This window comes from Humulus lupulus, chromosome 4, assembly GCF_963169125.1.
Source record: "Humulus lupulus chromosome 4, drHumLupu1.1, whole genome shotgun sequence".
NCBI lineage: Eukaryota > Viridiplantae > Streptophyta > Magnoliopsida > Rosales > Cannabaceae > Humulus > Humulus lupulus.
In genome coordinates this window covers 123,968,270-123,989,388 of record NC_084796.1, presented here as the reverse complement: position 1 = coordinate 123,989,388, position 21,119 = coordinate 123,968,270, and the positions used below count along the sequence as shown (strand labels likewise).

General features: G+C 46.8%; 1 protein-coding gene across 1 annotated transcript; it reads right to left on the bottom strand.

Annotated features, from left to right (window-relative positions):
• Positions 1 to 4,318: 4,318 nt before the first annotated feature.
• Positions 4,319 to 5,623, bottom strand: LOC133832523 (large ribosomal subunit protein eL21x/eL21w-like). The gene is made up of 4 exons (XM_062262858.1): positions 5,589 to 5,623; positions 5,363 to 5,471; positions 4,741 to 4,923; positions 4,319 to 4,462 (listed from the first exon to the last, which is right to left on the bottom strand). Exons 1-4 carry the CDS (start codon positions 5,621 to 5,623, stop codon positions 4,319 to 4,321), a joined length of 471 nt encoding a protein of 156 aa, XP_062118842.1.
• Between the last annotated feature and the right edge of the window lie 15,496 nt (positions 5,624 to 21,119).

Sequence of the window (21,119 nt, the reverse complement as noted above, 5' to 3'; positions counted from 1 at the left end):
TATAACTTCAGCATAGACAGCTGCCTTTTTCTCAAGGATAGGATTGTTAGCAAGAGGTACAAGCTGCATGCTGGAAGCACCAGATGAAGCTTGAGGGCTAGAAGTCATCGACATTATCTGACCATAGCGAGCACCCCCACTACTGCTAACTATCATGTTGGTTCTAGGTAATGTGGAAATTTGACTCAAGCTTTGAAGACTATCTCATTTTTCTCTTTAACAATCCTCCTACAGAGCATTAAAATTTAAAAACCATCAGGATCAAAGCTCAACAGCAATGATTATCACTGCATAGAATATATTTATGCACACATAATCTATCTATAATTTGTTCATTATTCAGCTCAATGATATAAACACCTTATAAAACATCAAAAGAATTTACAATATATTAGATTAATAACCAAATATTATTCATCACGTATGCGCTCACAATATCATTGATTGATTGATTAGGGTAACATTCTGCATATCCCGTATGTCATACTAATCTCCAACACTTTCAACATGTAATCATTAAAACATCTGAGGTTATCCTTTTGAGCTTCTTGGACAGCTGAAATAATTTCCATTTCATGCACCTGGTGCATAGGTATGATTAAGAAATCATTATCAGTCACAACACATGGCCAAAGTATATCAAGTTGTTAGAAGAACAACTATTTTCTCATAATCAATTAAATTTTCAGGCTTGCTTGCAGCTATATATTGAATGATTCTCTATTCTTAACAAAATAAAAATATATATTATAGAGGAGAGTGAGAGAGAGAAAGAGACTATAAAACTAATTCACATGCCAACAGTCAGTACCAATGGCTTGAATAAACACTTGTATTTTAGAAAATTCGAATAATTGTTTTAAGTAGCTAAATTGGTTATAACATTATGCCAACACATTCAAACCACTCTAACAAAACTAACATACAAGGATAGTTACTCCATAGCAAGTAGAGAAAGAAAGAAATATCTTTTAAACAAAAAATAAAGGATAACAAGCACAGATGCAAACAATTTTAAGACTAACGTACCTGCTGCAGATATTCCTCAACAGTTGTTGCCTCCGCAGGGAAAACATCCTCAAATGTTGTCTTCATAAAACATACAGCAGAAGAAAATCAAATGGCAAAGCAATTATAAATTTTTAAAATACTGCATAGTTGTTATCTGAAATTCAACAAAAACACCAAAGAACAAAAGTGGGGAGAGCTTCAAAAAGGACATGTTTTACTACAAGAGAAAATAAAAAAGGAAAGTAGTTGAATTTGGGTCCAATACTTTTGCAAAAGGTTGTTGAGCTGCGGAAACGATAACTGAAGAATAAAGGTACAACAACAAACTTATTTTAATTAGTTTTACATGTCCAATTAAATTTTTGAAAGATACAAAATCTCATTTGAGATTTAAAGTTGAAATGGTGCAACTTTTTTTGCAACTAATACTTATCAATAGTTAAACAAGTTTGAAACCACCTTCACAAAAAAAAAAAAAAAACTAGAACCTATGTGTTGACTGTCTTTTTAGCCAACGACGTGAGAACGTCAAATACGACAAACCTTCAAGAGAATGTAAACGACAACAGACGGTATAAACAAGAAAAGTAAATAACACAATAGATTTTATAGTGGTTCAGCCCCGATTGTCGGTAATAGCCTAATCCACTTAGAGTTGTGATTTATAGATCTATACTCAAGATCAGATGGACTGAGCCAACTGAGTTTCTTCAGTACAGATTGCAAAAATACAAGAGTTCTCTCTTATTTTAGCACTTTCTCTCTCTAGAATACTCAGACCCAATTTTCTCTCTCTAGAAAGAAGAAGCAGAAGAACCCACTCTCTCACCCATAAGCCCTCTATTTATAGGCCTGGGATACTCAACTGATATCCCCTTTAGATAGGGATATTTTATTATTCATCTTATATTTAAATTACAAGAAATATTTAAAATACAACTGATTCCTCAATTTGAGTGAGGAATGAGAGATTCCTGGATGCTTAAACCAACTCTAGCTGAAGTCGTTCCGGGGATTTTGACGTAGTCTCACATGCATGTTGATTACTCCTTCAAGCTTTCCTTGGACCAAGGTGATACAAGCTTGGCTCTCCTCGGACCAAGGTGGTCTGAGCCAACTCCCTTGGCACCTCACCTCGGGCAACTTTGAGGCAACCTCCTCCATGACATGTCTGATCAGACATGATGGCCTTCTCCTCGGACTAAGGTGGTCTGAGGCATCCTTCTCTCTTGTTTCTCTCCTCGGACAAGTCCGAGCATACCTCCTCCATTCAAGGTCCCTTCGGACCTTGTGGCCTTCTCCTCGGACCAAGGTGGTCCGAGGCATCCTCCTTGGCATCTCACCTTGGACAAGTCTGAGGCACTCTCCTTTAGCATCTCCCAACTATGTCCGATCGGACATTGTGTAGGCTCTCCTTGTCAAAATCTAAGTCTCCATTCTTGACTTGCATGGGACTCCTTCTCCTTAGCTACTTACCTTGGACATGTTCGAGCCAACACTTAGGAAACCTTGGGAGGCTTACCTCGGACACACCCTTGGGGTCTCCTAGGACCACTTTCTCCTTGGGGTCTCCTAGGACCACTTTCTCCTTGGGGTCTCCTAAGACCACTTTCTTGAGTTCTCCTCGGACCTCATCCTTAGCTCTCCTAGGATACACTCCCCTTAGCTCTCCTAGGATGCACTCCCCTTAGCCTCCTAGGATGCATTCTCCTTAGCCTCCTAGGACCAAGGTGCACGTGGCTTGGTTATGATATCTTTCAAGCAGTCCAAATTCTTCGTCAGTCTACCAGGTCACTTTATCACAACTCTGAGGAGTCAATGTATTTATTGACTATTAACGTGTCTTTTACTGACCATGCACTACCACTTGTCACATTTATTGCCACGTCCTTGATCTCCAATTTTTGGGTATAACACTATGGACCAAGATTATATACACGCATACACATATCATCACAGCAGCATCATCAACACACAATACTTCAATATTTTTTTACTTAATTTTGCATCATATGCTACAAAACTGCAGTTATATAAATATATATAGAGAGAGAAAGAGACCTTTTCTAAACTATGAGGCCTTGAAAGTGAGTATCAAAATCTGAAATTCCAGAGCTTAATTGGTCAGAATCCATTGATGCTTCAGCAACACCCAAAAGCTTTAAACACTCATTCCAACACTCAGCACCCCTCCATAGAAGCTTAGCTGCAAGACCATAATACCCAACATCTTTAGCTGCATATGTATATAACAACATTGGTGCTCTTAAAAGTTTCTCTTAACACATAAAAGCTCTTTGGTCTTTCTTGTATTCTAATGCTTACAACCTCTCTAATTTTTCTCACTATATCCTCTGCATTAGAAACAATTCCAACACAAACAAATATATGTATTGATATATTCAAAATGTTTCTTGATATTAAACTAAAATCTAAAAACATAAAAAGAAAAGAAAAATCACAGACAAACGGCTTCTTGAGCAACTGGGTTGCTTGGGTTCTTGCTTTAGCAAGGGCATCATCATGTGTGCTTCAGCGGCTCAACCAAAGAGAGTGATGGGAGACTAATAGACTGTATCTCATTTCATTGATAGCTCATCTTTTTTGTACTGGCTTTAGCTGCATTGCAAATTTCAATTGTATGTATGTTAGTTTAGTGAATCTAATAGACTGTATTTTATCTTTGGTATAACTGCTTCTTTATTAGATAGCTCATACTCAACCTACAAATTTGCACACTTGTACATGTATCAATAGTGGAAAAAGCTTGTTAGACATATGACAAATAAAAAAAAAAACATGATCAAAGCTTCTGAGTGGTGCTTATTGCATAATATCACTTAATATCTGAGTGGTGCTTCCACAACAAGTAGCAATAATTATATACAGCAACGGAACAATCAAGCAATGGCTACTAGGTTCAATGTTATTCATAAAATAAAACTACATTTTAAAGTAATGAAATTAGGAAAAAAAGTTTTACCTGAGCGAATATAGAGTTGACTTCAGAAATTTTCGCTCAACTCTATAGACAATGAAGCTTAGGGAGGAGGTTTAAACTCAGTATTACAGTATATCTATATACGCTCAACTCTATAGACAGATGTAACTCATAAAAGTATATCTCAGAAACAGTATTACATGTATATACCTGAGCGAATATAGAGTTGACTTTAGAAATTTATTAAAAAAAAAATCTTAATAAATGAAGACCTGATGCCGTGAGATACTGAGGTGTTGTGCCTACTGCTTGCTGCCATCTGGCTTTTGTGAAGCTTTAAGGTGTCCTTCCGAATTGATGCCATGACTAGTGAGGTGAGCTGCCATGAAGACCTGGTGTCGTGAGGTTATGTGCCTTGCGTGAAAGATAAGATTTGTAGTGCATGAAAGATGAGAATGCCTCTTGCTTTTGTCTTTCATAAACCGAAAATCTTGGACTCTTGGAATATTTCTGTACACAACAAAAATAACACAGAAATTCTTAAAACAAAATTGTACTTAGAATAGTATTCAAAATATGAAAACTAACAACGGCTTCGAGTACTTGAACTAATTAAGGAAACGTTTCCATTGGTAGTCTTGAAAACAAAATCAAAACCAGACAAGAACAGAACAGAACAGAACATTGAGAAGAAAAAATAATACATAAAAAGATCTAATAACCACCCTTCAGATCGTTGACAACATCGTATGAAATGGGGGTGACAGTTCCAACTGAGCTCCTTCGACCATGAAACCTGGCTTGGGACCCTCTCGCTGCCTCTTGGTGCTGATGGCCTCACCCTTCAACTTCGCCTCAGCCTTGAGCTTATCATTCCTTAACTTTCTGTTTCTGAACTCCTCAGTGCATCTAGAGGGCTGGACATGCTCCACACGAACATGAATCCTCTTCTTAATGATTCGGTTCCCAACCTACATTCAATATCAACAGTGTATCAACAGCTACAGTCAGTCAGCATATTACATACCATTTGGGGCACACTACACAAATCAGCATGGCAACTGGGTAATGACTAGAGCTAAACCATGAACATGTACAAGACTACACCAAATATTTAGCTAGCTAAACAAAGATGGAAAATTAACAAATATTTAGTATTGAGGTTAGAACTTGAACTAAAACATATATATATATATTAAGAAAACATTCAAATCTACCCACTCACAACAAACAATTGACAAAATCCACTTAAGCCCATAGCTCACCTTTTCTCAGTCATTGAATATACAATCATCATCAACCCACCCAAATAAAAGAAAATTAACAAAATCCCATAGATACATACATACATAAACAACCATTTTTATACAGTAAAAGTCGGCCAAAACAAACAGATCGGAGTAAACATACCTGCTTGTTAACCTCCTCGCCAATAGCGCGCTTGGTGATGTTCCAGACACGCCCAGTTCGGCCATGGTAGAACTTGTTGGGGCATACCCTTGTGAATGGCGCCGTTAAACTTTCAAATCCATAAATCAACACAAAAAAAAAATCAAAATTGACTGGCTCAGTTACCTTAGTTTACATATAAATCATACTTCATATATCATAAATTAAAAAAATTGGTTAAACTTACCTTACTTCACATAATGGACAGACTCGGTTGCCCATCGCCCATGGAGGAAAGGCCTTTGGTTCGCGCTAGGGAGAAGAAAGGGTCAAAGCACTTTGGGGAGCATCTGCTTCGCCCCTTATTGTGTCTTTTCATCATCGTCCCAAAGCCCTTTTCTGGGACCCTTCATCATTGATGCTTAGCACCCACATCTGAAAGAGAATGAGAGAGAGAGGTCGGTGAACGATGGTTCCAAACTAGAGAGAGCGAAAGAGAGAGTCACTGTGAGTGGGATGAACGAGAGATTGAGAGAAGGCAAGAGATTGGAGTGTGTGTGGCTATTTTTAGAGGGAGAGAAAAAGAGAAAGAGAGGGGAACGCGGTTAGGGTTGATTTGTGAAGAAGAAGATACAAGAGAGAGAGAGAGATACTTTAGGGCTAATAGAATATTAGAGGGGGAGATGGAAAAGCTAGTGGCGGGCTTTAAAATTTACCGTACCAAGAGCGCGCCTAATTTTTCTATTTAACAATAGCATTTTTTGAAAATTGTGATTTTTAGGTGTTATATTAGGCTAAAACTCTTGTAGTTTTAGTGTGGATGATTGTGGATAGGTATACCAATTCTGCCCACTTTTTACCTGTTAAGATGACTTATACTGTGGCGCAGTATGCTGAGTTATATGTGAAGGAAATTGTTCGACTTCATGGGGCTCCAAGGTCGATAGTATTCGACAAGGACCCCACCTTCACTTCCAAGTTTTGGGAGAGTCTGCAGAAGGCAATGGGCACACAGTTGCGGTTTAGTACCACTTATCATCCTCAGACAGATGAACAGTCGGAGAGGACGATTCATATACTGGAAGACATGCTACTAGCCTCTGTGCTAGATTTTGGGGGATCTTGGAGTAAGTATCTATCTTTAATTGAGTTCTCGTACAATAAAAATTATCAAGCAACTATCGGAGTGGCTCCATATGAGATGCTTTATGGGGGGAAGTGCAAATAACCTAACCATTGGGATGAGACAAGTGAGAGGAGATACTTGGGACCTGATATGGTTTAGAGGAAAAATGAGGCGATTGAGAAGATTAGAGCTCGAATGCTCGCCTCCCAGAGTCGCTAGAAGAGTTACTCAAAATTGAGAGGCAGAAGCGTAGAGTTTCAGGTCGGTAACCATGTGTTCCTTAGGGTTTCACCTTTGGGAGGAGTGAAATGGTTTGGTGTTTGGGGCAAGCTGAGCCCTAGGTTTTTTGGCCCCTTTGAGATTCTAGAACGGGTTGGAGAGGTTGCTTACAGATTGGCGATGCCTCCAACTTTATCAGGGGTTCATGATGTTTTTTACGTGTCCATGCTCCGGAAGTATGTATCAGATTCAACGCACATTCTAAGTTATGAGAATTTGGAGCTGGACCAGGATTTATCATATGAGAAGAAGCCGATTCAGATTCTCGACCGGAAGGATAAATTCTTGCGGAGCAAGACCATAGCCTTGGTGATAGTGTTGTGGAGGAACAACAAGGTTGAGGAGGCATCCCGAGTTGTTCAGGTAATTTCGAGGATGAAATTTATGTAAGGAGGGGATAGTTGTAGCATCCCAAATTTGTTAATAAGGCTTAGGGACTTGATTAGCGAGCCTGGAGGGAAATAAGTGATTTATTATTATAATATGTGAATTTGATGAGTATGTGATTAAATATGCATGTGGGCCCCATCTTGTTATTAGGGGTATGTTAGTAATTTTAGCCAGATGAGGGCATAAATGTGATAATTGTGAATATTGTGATATTTACCACGTGTGAGTGGAGATATATTTGTGATGCACGATCCAAGACAGTCCTAGGGAGCAGTTTAGTTAGAAAGTCCCAATGGGGTCAAATACCCAGCTCAGGAGGAGCTTAGGGGTATTTTGGGAATATTATAATGTGTTCGGGATTTATTAAATAGCGAGTAGTAATTAAGTAATAGTTGGGATATGTCGGGATTAATAAGGATTTATAAGACTACTCGAGGACTTAACGGGGCATGGCAAATGACTGAAATGCCCTTGATGTCATTAAAGGGTTAAGGTTAGGCTTAGGGGCAATTGAGTCTTTTTAGCTAATGGTTATATGCTTACAAGCATAGGAATGTACTGTAATCCAGAAACGATAAGGCATAACTCAGTTTTGGCTTCCCTTTCTCTCTCCATCGATTCTCTCTTTCTCTCTTGGGGTGTTGATGCTTTGAAGAAAATCTTGAGGACCTGGGCTGAGGTTTTGGTGGCTTGCAAGCTTGTGGATTGAGGGGTTAGAGCTAGGAGGAGATTTGGAGTTGGCCAAGTCGAAATCATCATTAGATGGAAGGATCTAAGCTTGAGTTCTGTTTAATTATCCTTTGTTTTATTGGCGTTTGAGGGGTTAGAACTTAGACAATTGAGTTTGAGTTATGGTAGTATTTTGGTTGGTTTCTCTATGTTTATGTGCTGCTTAAAGTGTATTAGTATGAGTGTGGGACTCAATTCTACTGTTTGGATGTGTTTAGAATGATTCCAGGGGAGTTAGCTCATAAAGTTTGCATGGGAATTTTGGGTTTCGGGCTCGCGTTGCGGCCTTGTTCTTCAGCAACGTGGCCCGCTTGAGTTTATCAGCTAGAGGGGCTTTGAGGAATTTCCCAGGTGTCGTGGCGCAAGGTTTGGGCACCGCGGTCCTAGGCTGACAGATGTGAGGCAATTTCGCCTCTGCTTTGGGGCACGCCGCGGCGCTTAAGGAAGGCTGGGTCGTGGCCCAAAAGTGGATTTTTGCCAAAATGAGGGTTTTTAGCTCAGGAACTTGATTGTTAAGGCTCGATAAGGTTTCTACTACCCAGTTTGGTAGAAACCATGGTTCCGCAGGTTAGAGTTATGTCTCGAAACTATTTAATGAGTTAGAACTTGATAGTTTATTTTTTTATACATTGTGACTAGGGTTTATCTTCAAGGCTCGGGTTAGATGATTGTGCTCGTGATCACGGTGCTTGGGTAGCTTGGGACACTGGTAAGAAAACTATTGTACCCGTAGCGATGGGTGAGGCCCTATAAAGTTTGTGTTGCAGGGCGCGACCCTATATTATTGTATTGTAGGGCGTAGCCCCACTGAATATGTTTATACATGTTTAAGTACTTGTTTAATTATGCTATGTGCACATATATGTGAATGAACGGGAAGAGTCAGGAATGGTGAAGGCCGAGAATAGTGAGGGCCGAGAATGGCGAAGGTCGGGAACGGCAAGACTGAGTACAACAAGGGGCCGGAAGCAGCGTTTTGCACGTGGAGTGCGAGTTGCTAGGGCGAGACCCTATAGGATACCTGGGATATCCTTACGGTGTAGACCGCGATCCCAGGGCCTGGTAAAGCACCTGGGACGGCATGGTCGTATGTGTTTAGCCTATTTGCGGTTTGTTTATATGTTGGTTGATGATTATGCATATGTTATTTGCTTGTGTGAGTTTTCTTACTGGGCTTCGGCTCACGGGTGCTCTATGGTGCAGGTAAGGGCAAGGGGAAGTGTTTACCGAGTTTTTCGGAAACGAATAACTAACAGAATAATAAAAAGATAAGAACCGTAGAAATACTGAAATGTAACTAAACAAACAGTGTTTTTACGTGGTTCAGGCGTTAACAAGCCCTAGTCCACGAGTCGATGTTATTATACTTGGAAAAGATTACAGTAAGATGGCTGGTGCATAAGAACTTCACCCACTCACAATGTTTCTCTCGGGTTCTCTTAAAGAAGATGAAGCTAGAGAGATTTTGGTAGAGTCTCTTGCTCTCTCTTCTCTCCTCCCCCCTTCTTGTAAAAGGAAGGAGTCTTTATAGCTAGGGTTTCGGATTAGGGTTTTTCTCTACGTACATGAGTCTTAATTACACCAGCCATAAATAGGGGATACAATTACTATAGTCGCATGGCTACCAGACTCTATGTGGGTATATTTACGTGAAAGTATGGGGAACACACAAAGTCAGCTGTCTTTTCCAAGTTGTCAGCGGAACAGTAGGCGAAAAGGTACCCTTAGGCGTGCTGGGATGTGTGCGGCTTTGACCTGACGGGCGTGTCAGGCGGGATCCTGTGTCAGACGGATATCATTCCAAATATGCCTTCTCCCAGACTCGACCGTTCGGTTTTGTTCTGTGCGGGGCACGGAACTGTTTCCGCGGAGACCACTCGAAGAGCCTCTCCTGGAAGGGGCCTCCCCGAGGGGTATCCTTCGGGAGTCCGGGAGAGTTGACGAGTTTCCGTGTTGTGCTTGTTTGGAAGAGTAATCCGGATACTAGACAGGAGAGGCGAAGCCTTTCTGTCCATCCGCGAGCTCTGGTCACCCTCCGTGAAAGACATCGATAATTCTGCTTCCCCGAGGTCATCAATCTAAACGCTATCCGGAAATCTGGATAACATTTACCCCCCAAGGTCGCGGAGCTTTGAGAGATCCGGGAGCTTGTTCAATCGGTTTCTTAGATTAGGCGAGGGGGCACCTTCTGTATTCCCGGAAGGGTTCCTTTTTCCCGCCTGAGTATTAGTATGAAAGAGAAAAAGGAATTTCTTCTGTTCGAGATCAAGTACTCAAGTGCGGCAAGGATCACGTGTCATTCTGGGAATGGTTCTGCGACCAAGACGTGCGCGTGAGGCGACTGGTTGAGGATGCGTGCGTCAGTCATCTGACTATTTGACGGTTTTTAATGGTACTCAGGGCCCGAGGTGGTGTAATGATGGGAAATAAATACTTTATTCCCATCCGAGGAGTCATAAATAGGATCGTCGCTTCCTCTCCAGCCGTTGGATCTGACGCACATGGAATGGGAAGATCGGGACCGTCCACTCGAGGAATTCGAAACGGCTTCTTCCCTGCTATAAAAACGAGGGAAAGGACCTTTCTTCCTCTTTACGCTTTCAGACTCTCCATCTTTAGGATTTTCAGATTTCCAAACCTTCGAACTCTCAGGCTTCCCAGCTTACGTTCCTCCGAACTTGCCATTTCTCTTGGTAAGTATCTGGAAACTTTTCTTTTTGATTTGGCAGTGGGTTTATTCCCCGAAGTTCCTGGTTTGAATCGCCGTTCATCTTTGCAGCTTTTACTTCTCGCGATCGTGCTGTGCAGTGATCCAGTTACTCCTTCAACCTCCACCTACCCGAATATCAGTAAGTATTTCTACTTTGCTCTTTCCTCCCAAACCTTAGGTTGTTGGTAGTTGTTAGAGTAGAGGTTTCTGCCATTATTGCTTATGTGCATGTGTGAATAGGGCTTTGGTAGGCATGTGATTGATTGTGAGTCGATAAGTAGCCTTTTCTGCGTGTTTTGGCGATTTGCGTTTGGAAAGTCGTCCCTTGTTTTGTTGTTTTAGGGCATAAGCATGAACGCCTTTAGGGTGTCTTTCTCTGGAAAAACACTTCTTTTGGTGGGCATAGGCTCGGGGTCTGAGTCTGGTTCCTTGCTGTCCTTCGGGTGGCATGGTGCCAATCCCTCGGCAAGCTCGGTGGGAGCCTCTCCAAGCAGATTTCGGGGAGGGTCTCCCCGACGCCTTTGATACCACTAGGGTATGACAAGGGTGCTGACTGCTTAGAGTGTTTTCTTCTTTCTTTTCTTTTGTCCAGTGACGAACATCTCGAAGGAACAACTCCTTGCTGCGGGGGAGGCTGAATCTGCCCAAGAGAAGGGCTCTCCTATCGCTGGTGGAAAGGGAAAAGGAAAGGCGAAGCGGTCGCGGCTAGCCCACCAACTTCCAATAGTTCCATCTGGGAGATGGACCAAAAACCGAACCTTTTCAGGAATTATGGCATGCTGGAGCTGTATTCCTCTGAGGCAGGCCTGAAGAACATCCCAGGTCTGATGTGGCACCGTCTGTCGGTGCTGGGCGAGTCAGCTAGCCAGAGCCACGAGGGCTTTGGTGCCTGGAGCTGGGCACACATAGTGTGCGGAGCGCACTTGCCCCTAAGGAGTTACTTCGCCAATTTCTGTGTGAAGGCGGGGATTGCCCCTTTCCAGTTAATTCCTCCCAGCTACAAGCTCTTAGCGGGGTGGTTCATCTTTTGCAAGTCCCGGAGACTGGAAGCTCCTACCCCGGAGGAGGTGCTGTACTTTTATGGGTTGAAGTCTCAGCCTATGAGGGGTCACTCAGACAAGGTGGGGTTTTACAGGCTCGAAAGGCACCCGGATGTGATGTGCCCCACTTGTCATACCGCGAGGGTTCCAGACCTCCGGGAATACTGGTTCCTGACGACTGGCTTCCCGCTGAAGAGGGTGCCAGCTCTATCTTTGGACTTCAAAATCCCTGGTAAGTGTTTCCTCTTTTCCTTTTCAACTTTGTTTCTTTGTGTTTGATTTGCCTTTTGGGAGGATCTCTAACGCTTGTATTTGATTTTTGCAGAAGTCGTTCCGCGGACACCTCGCTGCGCGGAGATGATAAGGAGGTCCAAGTTCTACGAAGGGCTTTCTGAGGAAGAGTTGAGAGTGGAGGGACTTGTGACCTCCGAATCGTTGAGGGAGTATGGGTTACTCGCCTCCTTCCAAAATATCGAGCCAGTAAGTGGTAGGGGGCAGACTCAGGTGTCGGCTGACATCCGGGAGCAGATTGCCCTGGAGCTGTCTAAGGTGATCACCCAAGCCGCTCGGGACGAAAATACTCTATCTCCTAGTTGGGCGGAGAGGTTCCCCGACCCCCAGCCGGAGGGAGAGGAGATCGAGGCTCGCCACGCCGCGGCTTACCCTAACGAAGGGGCTCCGGGGGCTAGTTCCTCCGGGAGAGGTAAGACTAGTTTTCGATTGATCCACACCCCCAGCCTGTCTGAAGTTTCCCAAACCTCTCAGATGGGGTTTGATCCTCGTTTCCTTAGGCTAGATCCGCGTAGGATACCTTTCGACAGGTACTGTGATAGGGTAGATGAGCTCCTCTGGTGTCTGAGTGATGGTAGTCTGCCAGAAGGTGTCATCATGGTTGACCCTTCTTCTCTCAGCATGTTCTTCCCGGACTTCAAGGAGTACGGGAGCTTCCTGGAGCAGGAAGCGATGTTTTGTTTTGCTCGGGGAAGGCCATCCACGTTTCTCGTGCATGGTCGTCCCTTTCAAACTTTTCTTTTTCTTGTTTCTCGTTCCCTGCTGGCGGGCTTGCTTGTACTTTTATGTTGCTGATTGTCTTGTCTTCCGCTTATCTTCTTTCTCATTTCTTGTTGGTTCGTTAACCTTGCTTTGTACGTTTCTTGCAGAGTATCCCGAAGCCAAGATGTTGGGGAGGGTTACTTTGCTTATTAAGAAGGCTGCCACCAGCCAAGACCCGCCCACGGGAAAAGGAAGGAAGACCAAGGCTGGTAGGGGAGGTAAGGCTGCTTCCCCCAAGAAGACAAGCGGCGAGGCGCAAGCGTCTCCGAGGGTAGAGAAGTCCCCTGCTGAAGGGCCTTCCGAGACTATGATGGTCTCGAGTAGCAGTAGCGACGGGGAAGGGCTTGTGTTCCCCGTGAGGACAACAGGGGTGAGCAAGCGTCCCGGAGAAGATGCTGAGGGTGCAAAGAACAAACGCCTTAGACACTCTTCTCCCGGTCGAAGGCAACAACAACAGCAACGACAGCAATCACAACTGAAACAACAGCAGCAACAGGAACAAGAAACACAATCACCAACGCCGCAGCAGCAGCAACAGCCACATCCAAACCAGCAGCAGCAACAAGGGCAATTACTTCTGCTACCGCAGCAGCAAAAGCAACAGACCGGGGCCTTAATACCCCGGCTGCCTCCTCCTCCAGCCCAAAGGGGGGCCACCCTTCCGGGGTCTCCGTCTTCTCAGACAACCAATCTTCCCCTGCCTGGCCTGAAGTTCCACTTTCCGCGGAAGCCGACCAGTTTTCCCGCTGCCCTCCTGGAGGGTGTAAGACGGGCCGATAGTTTTTTGAAGAGGCGGCTAGAGGCGGAGAAGGCCGTTACTCAGGGAAGGGCAGATAACTTGTCTGCCGTGAAGAGGGCTGAGCTGGCCGAGGGGGTGAGATCTCCTCACCCGGCCGGAGCGGTTCTGGATGGTCCAGCCTTGGAGAAGAGGCTGGTGCCTAGGCTCGGACGTGCATTGGCGCCGTTCGGAGCTGAGATGATGGAGGATATGGCCCTGAGCTTATGCGAGCTCAATTCTGAGAAATGGGCCATCAGCAGCAGCAAGGATCCGCTCTTGCTGACACACGCTGTGAAGCAGCAACTGTCCGGGGTAAGCCGTCAGTTGTAGTTTTTTTTTTTTTTTTTTTTTTTTTTTTTTTTTTTTTTGGGACCACCTGTCTTTTGGTCCTGCTTTAGCTCACTCTGTTGTCTTTCCTTGCAGGCCTCTATGATCGCGGAACGCTCGTTCCGGGAGGTTGGTGCAGCTCTGGTTCAGCTGGAGGAGAGCCAACTGGCTCGCCAGGCCTTGGAAGCGGAGAAACAGAAACTGACCCAACAGGCCTTGGGGGCTTCGGAGAAGATTGATCAGGCCCGGCGCACGGCAGAAGAAGAGGCGGAGAAGAAATATCTTGCCAAATATCAAGAGTACCGGGCCAAGGCAGAGAATGAGTTTAGACAGCGGTCGTATGGAATTAAGACCGAAAACTCCAAGCTCCGGGAAGAGCTGTCCCAAGCCAAGGTGGAGAAAGATACCCTGGAAGCCCGCTTGCAATCAAAGAAAGATCTCCTCCTTAAGCGGCAAGAGGAATATTCCACTCTTCAGAGTAAGCTGCACGACGAGGAGCAACTTCATAAGAGGAACAGGGATCTCGTGTCTATGCTTCAGTTGGGGCTCGCCGAGAAGGATAAAGAGATCGGGGCTTTGCAATTCACTGCCAGGGGGCATGTGACCGAGAAGCAATCCGTGCTGAACCAAAATAGGGAGCAGCGCAAGGCGATTGATTCTCTTAAGGGGGAGCGGGATGCCTCCAAGGCCGAAATGGAAAAATTGAGGGCCCAACTAACTGTCGCGGAAGAACAGCTGGCAACCTCCGAGGCGGAGCGGTTGAAGGAGAAGGAGGATGCTGAGGTGATACTGAACAGAACTATTAATATATCGCATGTGGTCCTCATGCATCAACTCTGGAAAGTGAACCCGGAGGTGTTAGGCTATCTGGGAGATGATGCCGAAGCCATGAGGGAGAAGCTACTCGTGTGGGATCAGGGCCCAGAGGCGTACGTCCAAACTTATAACATTGACGAACGTGCTGAAGCTCCTGAGGCGGGAGATCCCGGAGAGGCGGGGACCTCTGAACCTTCTCATGACCAAATCCCTCCTTCCAATGAGCCGACTCCGCCAGCCTCAGCTGAAACAGATGCCTCCGAAGCTGTGGTCGTGGACGCTGTAGTTACCCCCAATGCTCGAAGGGGTTTTATCTTTAATTGTTTTTCATTTTGAGTTTTTCATTGCGGACAATTTTGCCATAATCATAGCATTCTCCTTTCTTTTTCTGCCGAGTTCTTTATTTATCTTTGCGCTTAGGGTAGACATTTATACGGTAGAAACTGTTGTAGGGGCGTATGGGGTTTTGGTTCCAACGGCCAAGACTTATGAACTTCCCAGTTGAAGCTTTAACGGATGATGTCTCTCCCCACGTAGTTTCTAGGCTACGAAGGTTTTCTGGTTCCAACGGCCAGGCTCCTTTCACCGTACTTTATCTTTCCTGAGGCAAATAGCCAATCCCGGGACTTGTAGTTATACTGTTCGCTGGGATTGCTAAGGTGAGTCGTTCTATTGTTTGGAACGGGAGTTCTTTTGGTGAGCGTCGCTAGACTTAAGGTTAGATCTTTGCGAAGCAAAACTAACTGTTGTTGCGAACCTCATGGTGGCTGGCTTCAGGGACCTGGCATGGAGCCCTGCGAGGCTAGATCCGCGCGAAGCAGAGCTTTAGAGCGCTCGCGGATCTTGCCATCTTTTGCCTTGTGGGATCCGGAGCTGGAGCATGCGAAGCAAAGCTTTTCAGCGCTCGCGGATCTTGCCATCTTTTGTCTTGCGGGACCCGGAGCTGGAGCTTGCAAAGCAAAGCTCTTCAGCGCTCGCGGATCTTGCCATCTTTTTGTCTTACGGGACCCGGAGCTGGAGCTTGCGAAGCAAAGCTCTACAGAGCTCGCGGAGAATTCTGCAAAGGACTTGTCAAGGAGCTGGGGGTGTTTTGGCGTAGCTCTATGAACGTGCCTCAACCCCCAGTCCTGTCCATTGCTGGGCTACACAAGAGATAATTCTCATGATACATAATGGCAGGCATTTCTGTGGCAATTTTCACTTAAGCACATAATGCACATATGACACGTAATGCAAGCATGTTCATGGCAACAAATAAACCTAAGCTTAACAATTAGAGCAAAACAATTTAAAAACTTCAAACACAATGCTAGCACATAAGTGGTGTTCTATGTACGTTTTGTTCAAGGGGCGTATAGCTAAGCCTTAGCCATGTATACCCCCCAAGTGAGCGTGGGGTCCGGACGTCTCCGGACCGCGTGGTCACTTGTTATAATGCAGCTTTGAACATAGGGATAAAAAGTGCGGTAAAAGCGGAGTGAATCCCTCCGTGTTTCGTTAAAATAGCCTGCTAGGCGTTAGTTTTACATCAGGGAGGATTATTTCCACATTTTTCACTTTTGTTATTTTCACCAAGGACTTCCGACTGGATGGTCCGGGGCCTACTGGTAGTAACGGCGGAGGTGCTCCGCGTTCCAGGCGCGCGGGACTTTAGATCCGTTGAGTCTCTTTAAGTGATACGTCCCATGGCCCACTTTTTCTTGGACTTCGTAGGGGCCTTCCCAGTTGGGTCCGAGGACTCCTACTCCCGGATCCTGCGTAGCAGGAAATACTCTCCGTAGGACAAGGTCCCCAACTTCGAATGCACGGCTCTGGACTCTCGTGTTAAAGTGTCGGGCTATCTTGCCTTGGTACATTTTCAGTTGAACCTGCGACTGCTCCCGGAGCTCTTCGATCATGTCTAAGGACTCCTGGAGGAGGGCATGGTTCCGGGTAGGATCGTAGGTGTCTTGCCTGTGAGAGGGGATCATAGTTTCTACTGGGATGACGGCCTCGCAACCGAAGGTCATGGAATAAGGCGTGTGCCCCGTCGAAGTTCTCTCTGTCGTGCGATAAGCCCAAAGTACTCGCGGAAGTTCTTCCGGCCAGTGAGCCTTGCATGCTTGGAGTTTTTTCTTCAACGTGGTCTTTAATATTTTGTTTACAGCTTCCACTTGTCCATTAGCCTGGGGTCTGGCGACTGCGGAAAAGCTTTTGATAATTCCATGCGAAGCACAGAAGTTCGTGAAGTGTTCACTGTCAAACTGCTTTCCGTTGTCGGACACAATTTTCCGCGGAAGCCCAAAACGACACACTATATTCCTGATGACAAAATCCAGTGCTTTTTTAGATGTGACCGTGTTCATAGGTTCAGCTTCAGCCCATTTGGTGAAGTAGTCTACCGCGACTATGGCGTACTTCACTCCACCCTTTCCAGTGGGGAGGGAACCTACTAGGTCAATGCCCCAAACGGCGAACGGCCAGGGGCTGGTCATTAGGGTAATTTCCGTAGGCGGCGCTCGCGGAACCTTGGCGTACCTCTGGCACTGCTCACACTTCCTGACATAATCCACACAATCCTTCTTCATGGTGGGCCAGAAGTATCCTTGTCGAAGGATTTTTTTGGAGAGGCTCAGCCCGGAGGTATGATCGCCACAGAAGCCTCCGTGAATCTCATGGATGATGGTGCTGACTTCGGTTCCGGCAACACACCTAAGGAAGGGTATGGACAACCCCCTGCGGTAAAGCTTTCCATCCATAACCACGTAGCGGGGAGCTTGATATTGGAGCTTCCTTGCATCAGCTCTATCGGTGGGGAGTTCTCCGGTGGTGAGAAATCTGAGGATGGGTCCTATCCAGGAGTGGGAATGGTCGATGATGGCGTTTATCCTTCGCGTCTCAGTACTGGGGGCTTCTAAATGCCCGATGGGGACTAAGCCATACTGTTCAATCTCCGGGTCCGTTGCAAGCTTGGCCAGCGTGTCCGCAAGTGAGTTCTGGTCCCGGGGGACCTGGCGGATGTTGTAGCCTTTGAAATGCTGCAGTAGGTCGCGGGAGAGAGACACGTAGGCAGCCATCCTTTCGCCTTTCGTCTGGTATTCCCCGGATATTTGGTTTACCACAAGTAGGGAGTCGCTGTACACTTCGATTTTTTGGGCTCCGACTTCTCTGGCCAGTCGTAACCCAGCTAACATGGCTTCGTGTTCTGCCTCGTTGGTGGATGCTGGGAATGCGAAACGGATGGCGCTCTGGAGCTGATGCCCTTGGGGAGATATTAGGATAACCCCCGCTCCAACTCCTTTTTCATTTGAGGCTCCGTCTACGTAGACCTTCCAGGTGGGAAGTTCCGGGACAGGATCTTCTGGGAGGTCATTCATTCCCGAGCACTCCACAATAAAGTCCGCGAGAGCTTGACCTTTTATGGAAACACGCGGTTGGTAGTGGACGTCGAACTGGCTTAGTTCCATGGCCCACTTAAGCAATCTGCCAGAAGACTCGGGTTTCTGCAGGACTTGTCGGAGAGGGTGGTTGGTGAGTACTTTGATGGTGTGCGCCTGGAAATATGGCCTCAGTTTCCGTGAAGCGATCAGCAAGCAGAGGGAGAGTTTCTCGATCATCGAATATCTGGACTCGGCGTCCAATAACCTCTTGCTTACGTAATACACAGGGAGTTGGATACGGCCATCTTCCCGGACGAGAGCGGCACTTACTGCGTGCTCAGTCACAGCTAGGTATAAGAACAACGCCTCTCCTTCGACCGGCTTAGACAGAATAGGGGCTCGGGTTAGATGTTCTTTGAGGTGTTGGAAGGCCGCTTCGCATTCGGGGGTCCACTCGAACTTCTTGTTCCCTCGCAGAACATTGAAGAAGGGGATACACTTGTCGGTGGCCTTGGATACGAAGCGACTGAGAGCAGCTATCCTTCTGGTGACGCTTTGAACATCCTTATGCTTCCGGGGGGAAGGCATATCTATGAACGCCTTTATTTTCTCAGGGTTGGCTTCCACGCCGCGGGAGCTGACAATAAAACCGAGGAACTTCCCAGACGAGACCCCGAAAGTACATTTCTTTGGATTTAGTTTCATCCCGTACTTTCGGATCACGGCGAAAGCTTCCTCAAGGTCGTTACTGTGGTCCCCGGAGGTCTTGGACTTTACCAACATGTCGTCCACGTACACCTCCATGTTCCTCCCCAGTTGGTCCTTGAACATTCTGTTTACCAGACGCTGGTAAGTCGCCCCAGCATTCTTCAAACCGAAAGGCATGACCACGTAACAGTAGACACCCTTATCCGTGAGGAAGCTGGTGTGTTCCTGGTCCGCGACATGCATCTTGATCTGGTTGTATCCGGAGTACGCATCCATGAAGGATAAGAGTTCGTACCCGGAAGTAGCGTCCACCATCTGATCGATTCGCGGGAGAGGGAAACAATCTTTCGGGCAGGCCTTGTTTAGGTCTGTGAAGTCAATGCACATTCTCCAGGACCCATCGGGTTTCGGGACCAGAACTGGGTTGGCCAACCACACGGGATAGTGCGACTCCTGGAGAAAGCCTATGGACATCAATTTGTCCACTTCAGCTTTGACGGCTTCGGCTCTCACTGGGTCCAGCGGCCTCCTCTTTTGGCGAATTGGGGTTGCAGCTGGGTCTACGTTGAGTGCGTGGCACGCAACATTGGGATTAATCCCCGTCATATCAGCGTGGCACCATGCCAGGATATCCTGATTATCCTTCACAGTGGCCACGATCTTATCTCGAACGGCCGACGGCAGGTTTTTTCCCACCTGAATGACCTTGGTGGGTTCTCCCGGATTGAGGATCACCTCTTCGACTTCCTCCATCGGCTCTATTGCTTTCTCGATTCCCACTCTTGGGTCGAGTTCGTCAAAGTATGCCTCCTGAGCATCCCTAGTTTCTGGCAATACTTCCGCCAAAGGAATGGCAGCAAACGTCTCTCGGACCGTGTAGACAGCTCGGACGGAGACGTTATAACAGCTCCGTGCACTTCTCTGGTCTCCTCGGAGGGTGCCAATACGCCCATCGTCGCAGGGAAACTTCAAGCATAAGTGACGTATCGAGGTTATGGCTCCACAATCGATCAGGACCGGTCGGCCTAAGATGGCATTATACGCCGTGGGGCAGTCGACCACCACGAATGTGCTATGCTTGAAGGCACAAGCGTCGCTTTCTCCTCTGAGGGTGACCGGAAGTTGAATTTTGCCTAATGGCATGAGTGCGTCCCCATTGAAACCTTGAAGCTGGATGGGGCATGGGGCCAGGTCCGTCTCGGTCAGTCCGATCGCGTGGAAGGCCGCTTTGAAGAGGATGTTCACGGAGCTTCCGTCATCGATCAAGACCCGTGAGACCTTCTTATTGGCAATCTGGGCTTCCACCACGAGGGGATCGTTGTGGGGGAAGTGCACATGTCGAGCATCGTCCTCCGTGAAGGTGATGGGAAGATCCATCATTCGGGGACGTTGAGCAGGTGATTGGACCAAGGCGCACATCTCCTCGGCGTGCTCTAACTCCTTCAAGTACCTCTTCTGGGAATTGCGGGTGCTTCCGGCAAGGTGTGGTCCTCCGGAAATGGTGGCGACGTGTCCGTCAACGGGTGGCGGAGCAAGGCCGGGCGGATATGGGTTGCCTGGCCCTGGAGCCAACAAGGCAATGGGCGCCGGAGCAGGTGGAGGAGGAAGTGCTTGGAACTGAGACCCGGGAGCTTGGGGGTGACCGGCTCCAGGAGCGCTAACGGCCCCCCTCTGTCCCGGTGAATATGCAGCTCCGTGAACGACCCCCTGTCTGGGATAGATTATGGGTATTCTCACCCACTGACCGAGGTGTCCCGCTCTTGCCAGGGACTCGATCTCATCCTTCAGCTGAAGGCACTCATTCGTGGTGTGCCCCACGTCTCCGTGGAACTCACACCTCTTATTGGAGTCTCGCGGATGCCTTCCTCCGTGAGACACTTTCGGGGGCTTCCTGTAGTTGACCATATTACAGGTTGCCCGATAGACATTCTCTCGCGAGTCTATCAAACTGGTATATTCCGTGAACTTGGGCTCATAATCCTTTCGGGGTTTCTTTGAATGGTCTCCCCGGTTGGAGTTTCTTCCGCTTCGCTTGCTCCGCGATTGGCTCAAACTTCGTTCCGGGGCTTCCGCTTGCGGCTGCGGCATGCTAGGAGCGATACTACATCCGGTTTGTACCGCTCCATACCCAGAGAAATGGGTTTGACCCGGCGTCTGAGCAGACGCTGAAGGCCCATACACACTCGGAGTGAATCGGGCTCCTGGAGGCGTGAGGACTGGTGCGGGAGCTTGCGAAGCAAAGCTCGGCGCAGTCACGGAAGGGGTTGGAGCCGGGGGAACTCCAAAGGCTTGCTGGTAGGCATCCTCAAGGTTGATGATTCCCTGAGCTTTTGACATGAATTCGGACAGGGTTTCTGCCCGTCTCCTTTGCATTTCCCCCCATAGCAGGGAGCCCACAGTAAGGCCCGATTGAAGGGCGATCAGCTTCATGTCATCGCTGACCTTGGTTTTTGCAGCAGCTTC

What these genes read in the sequence shown, in the direction of transcription:
- LOC133832523 (XM_062262858.1), bottom strand. Translation starts at nt 5,623, where the DNA reads ATGGGCAACCGAGTCTGTCCATTATGTGAAGTAAG. An exon ending in TGTCCATTATGTGAAGTAAG is followed by an intron (nt 5,472 to 5,588) that starts GTAAGTTTAACC and finishes TGGATTTGAAAG; the next exon opens with TTTAACGGCGCCATTCACAA. An exon ending in GTCCCAAGCCAGGTTTCATG is followed by an intron (nt 4,463 to 4,740) that starts GTCGAAGGAGCT and finishes TGTTGTGTACAG; the next exon opens with AAATATTCCAAGAGTCCAAG.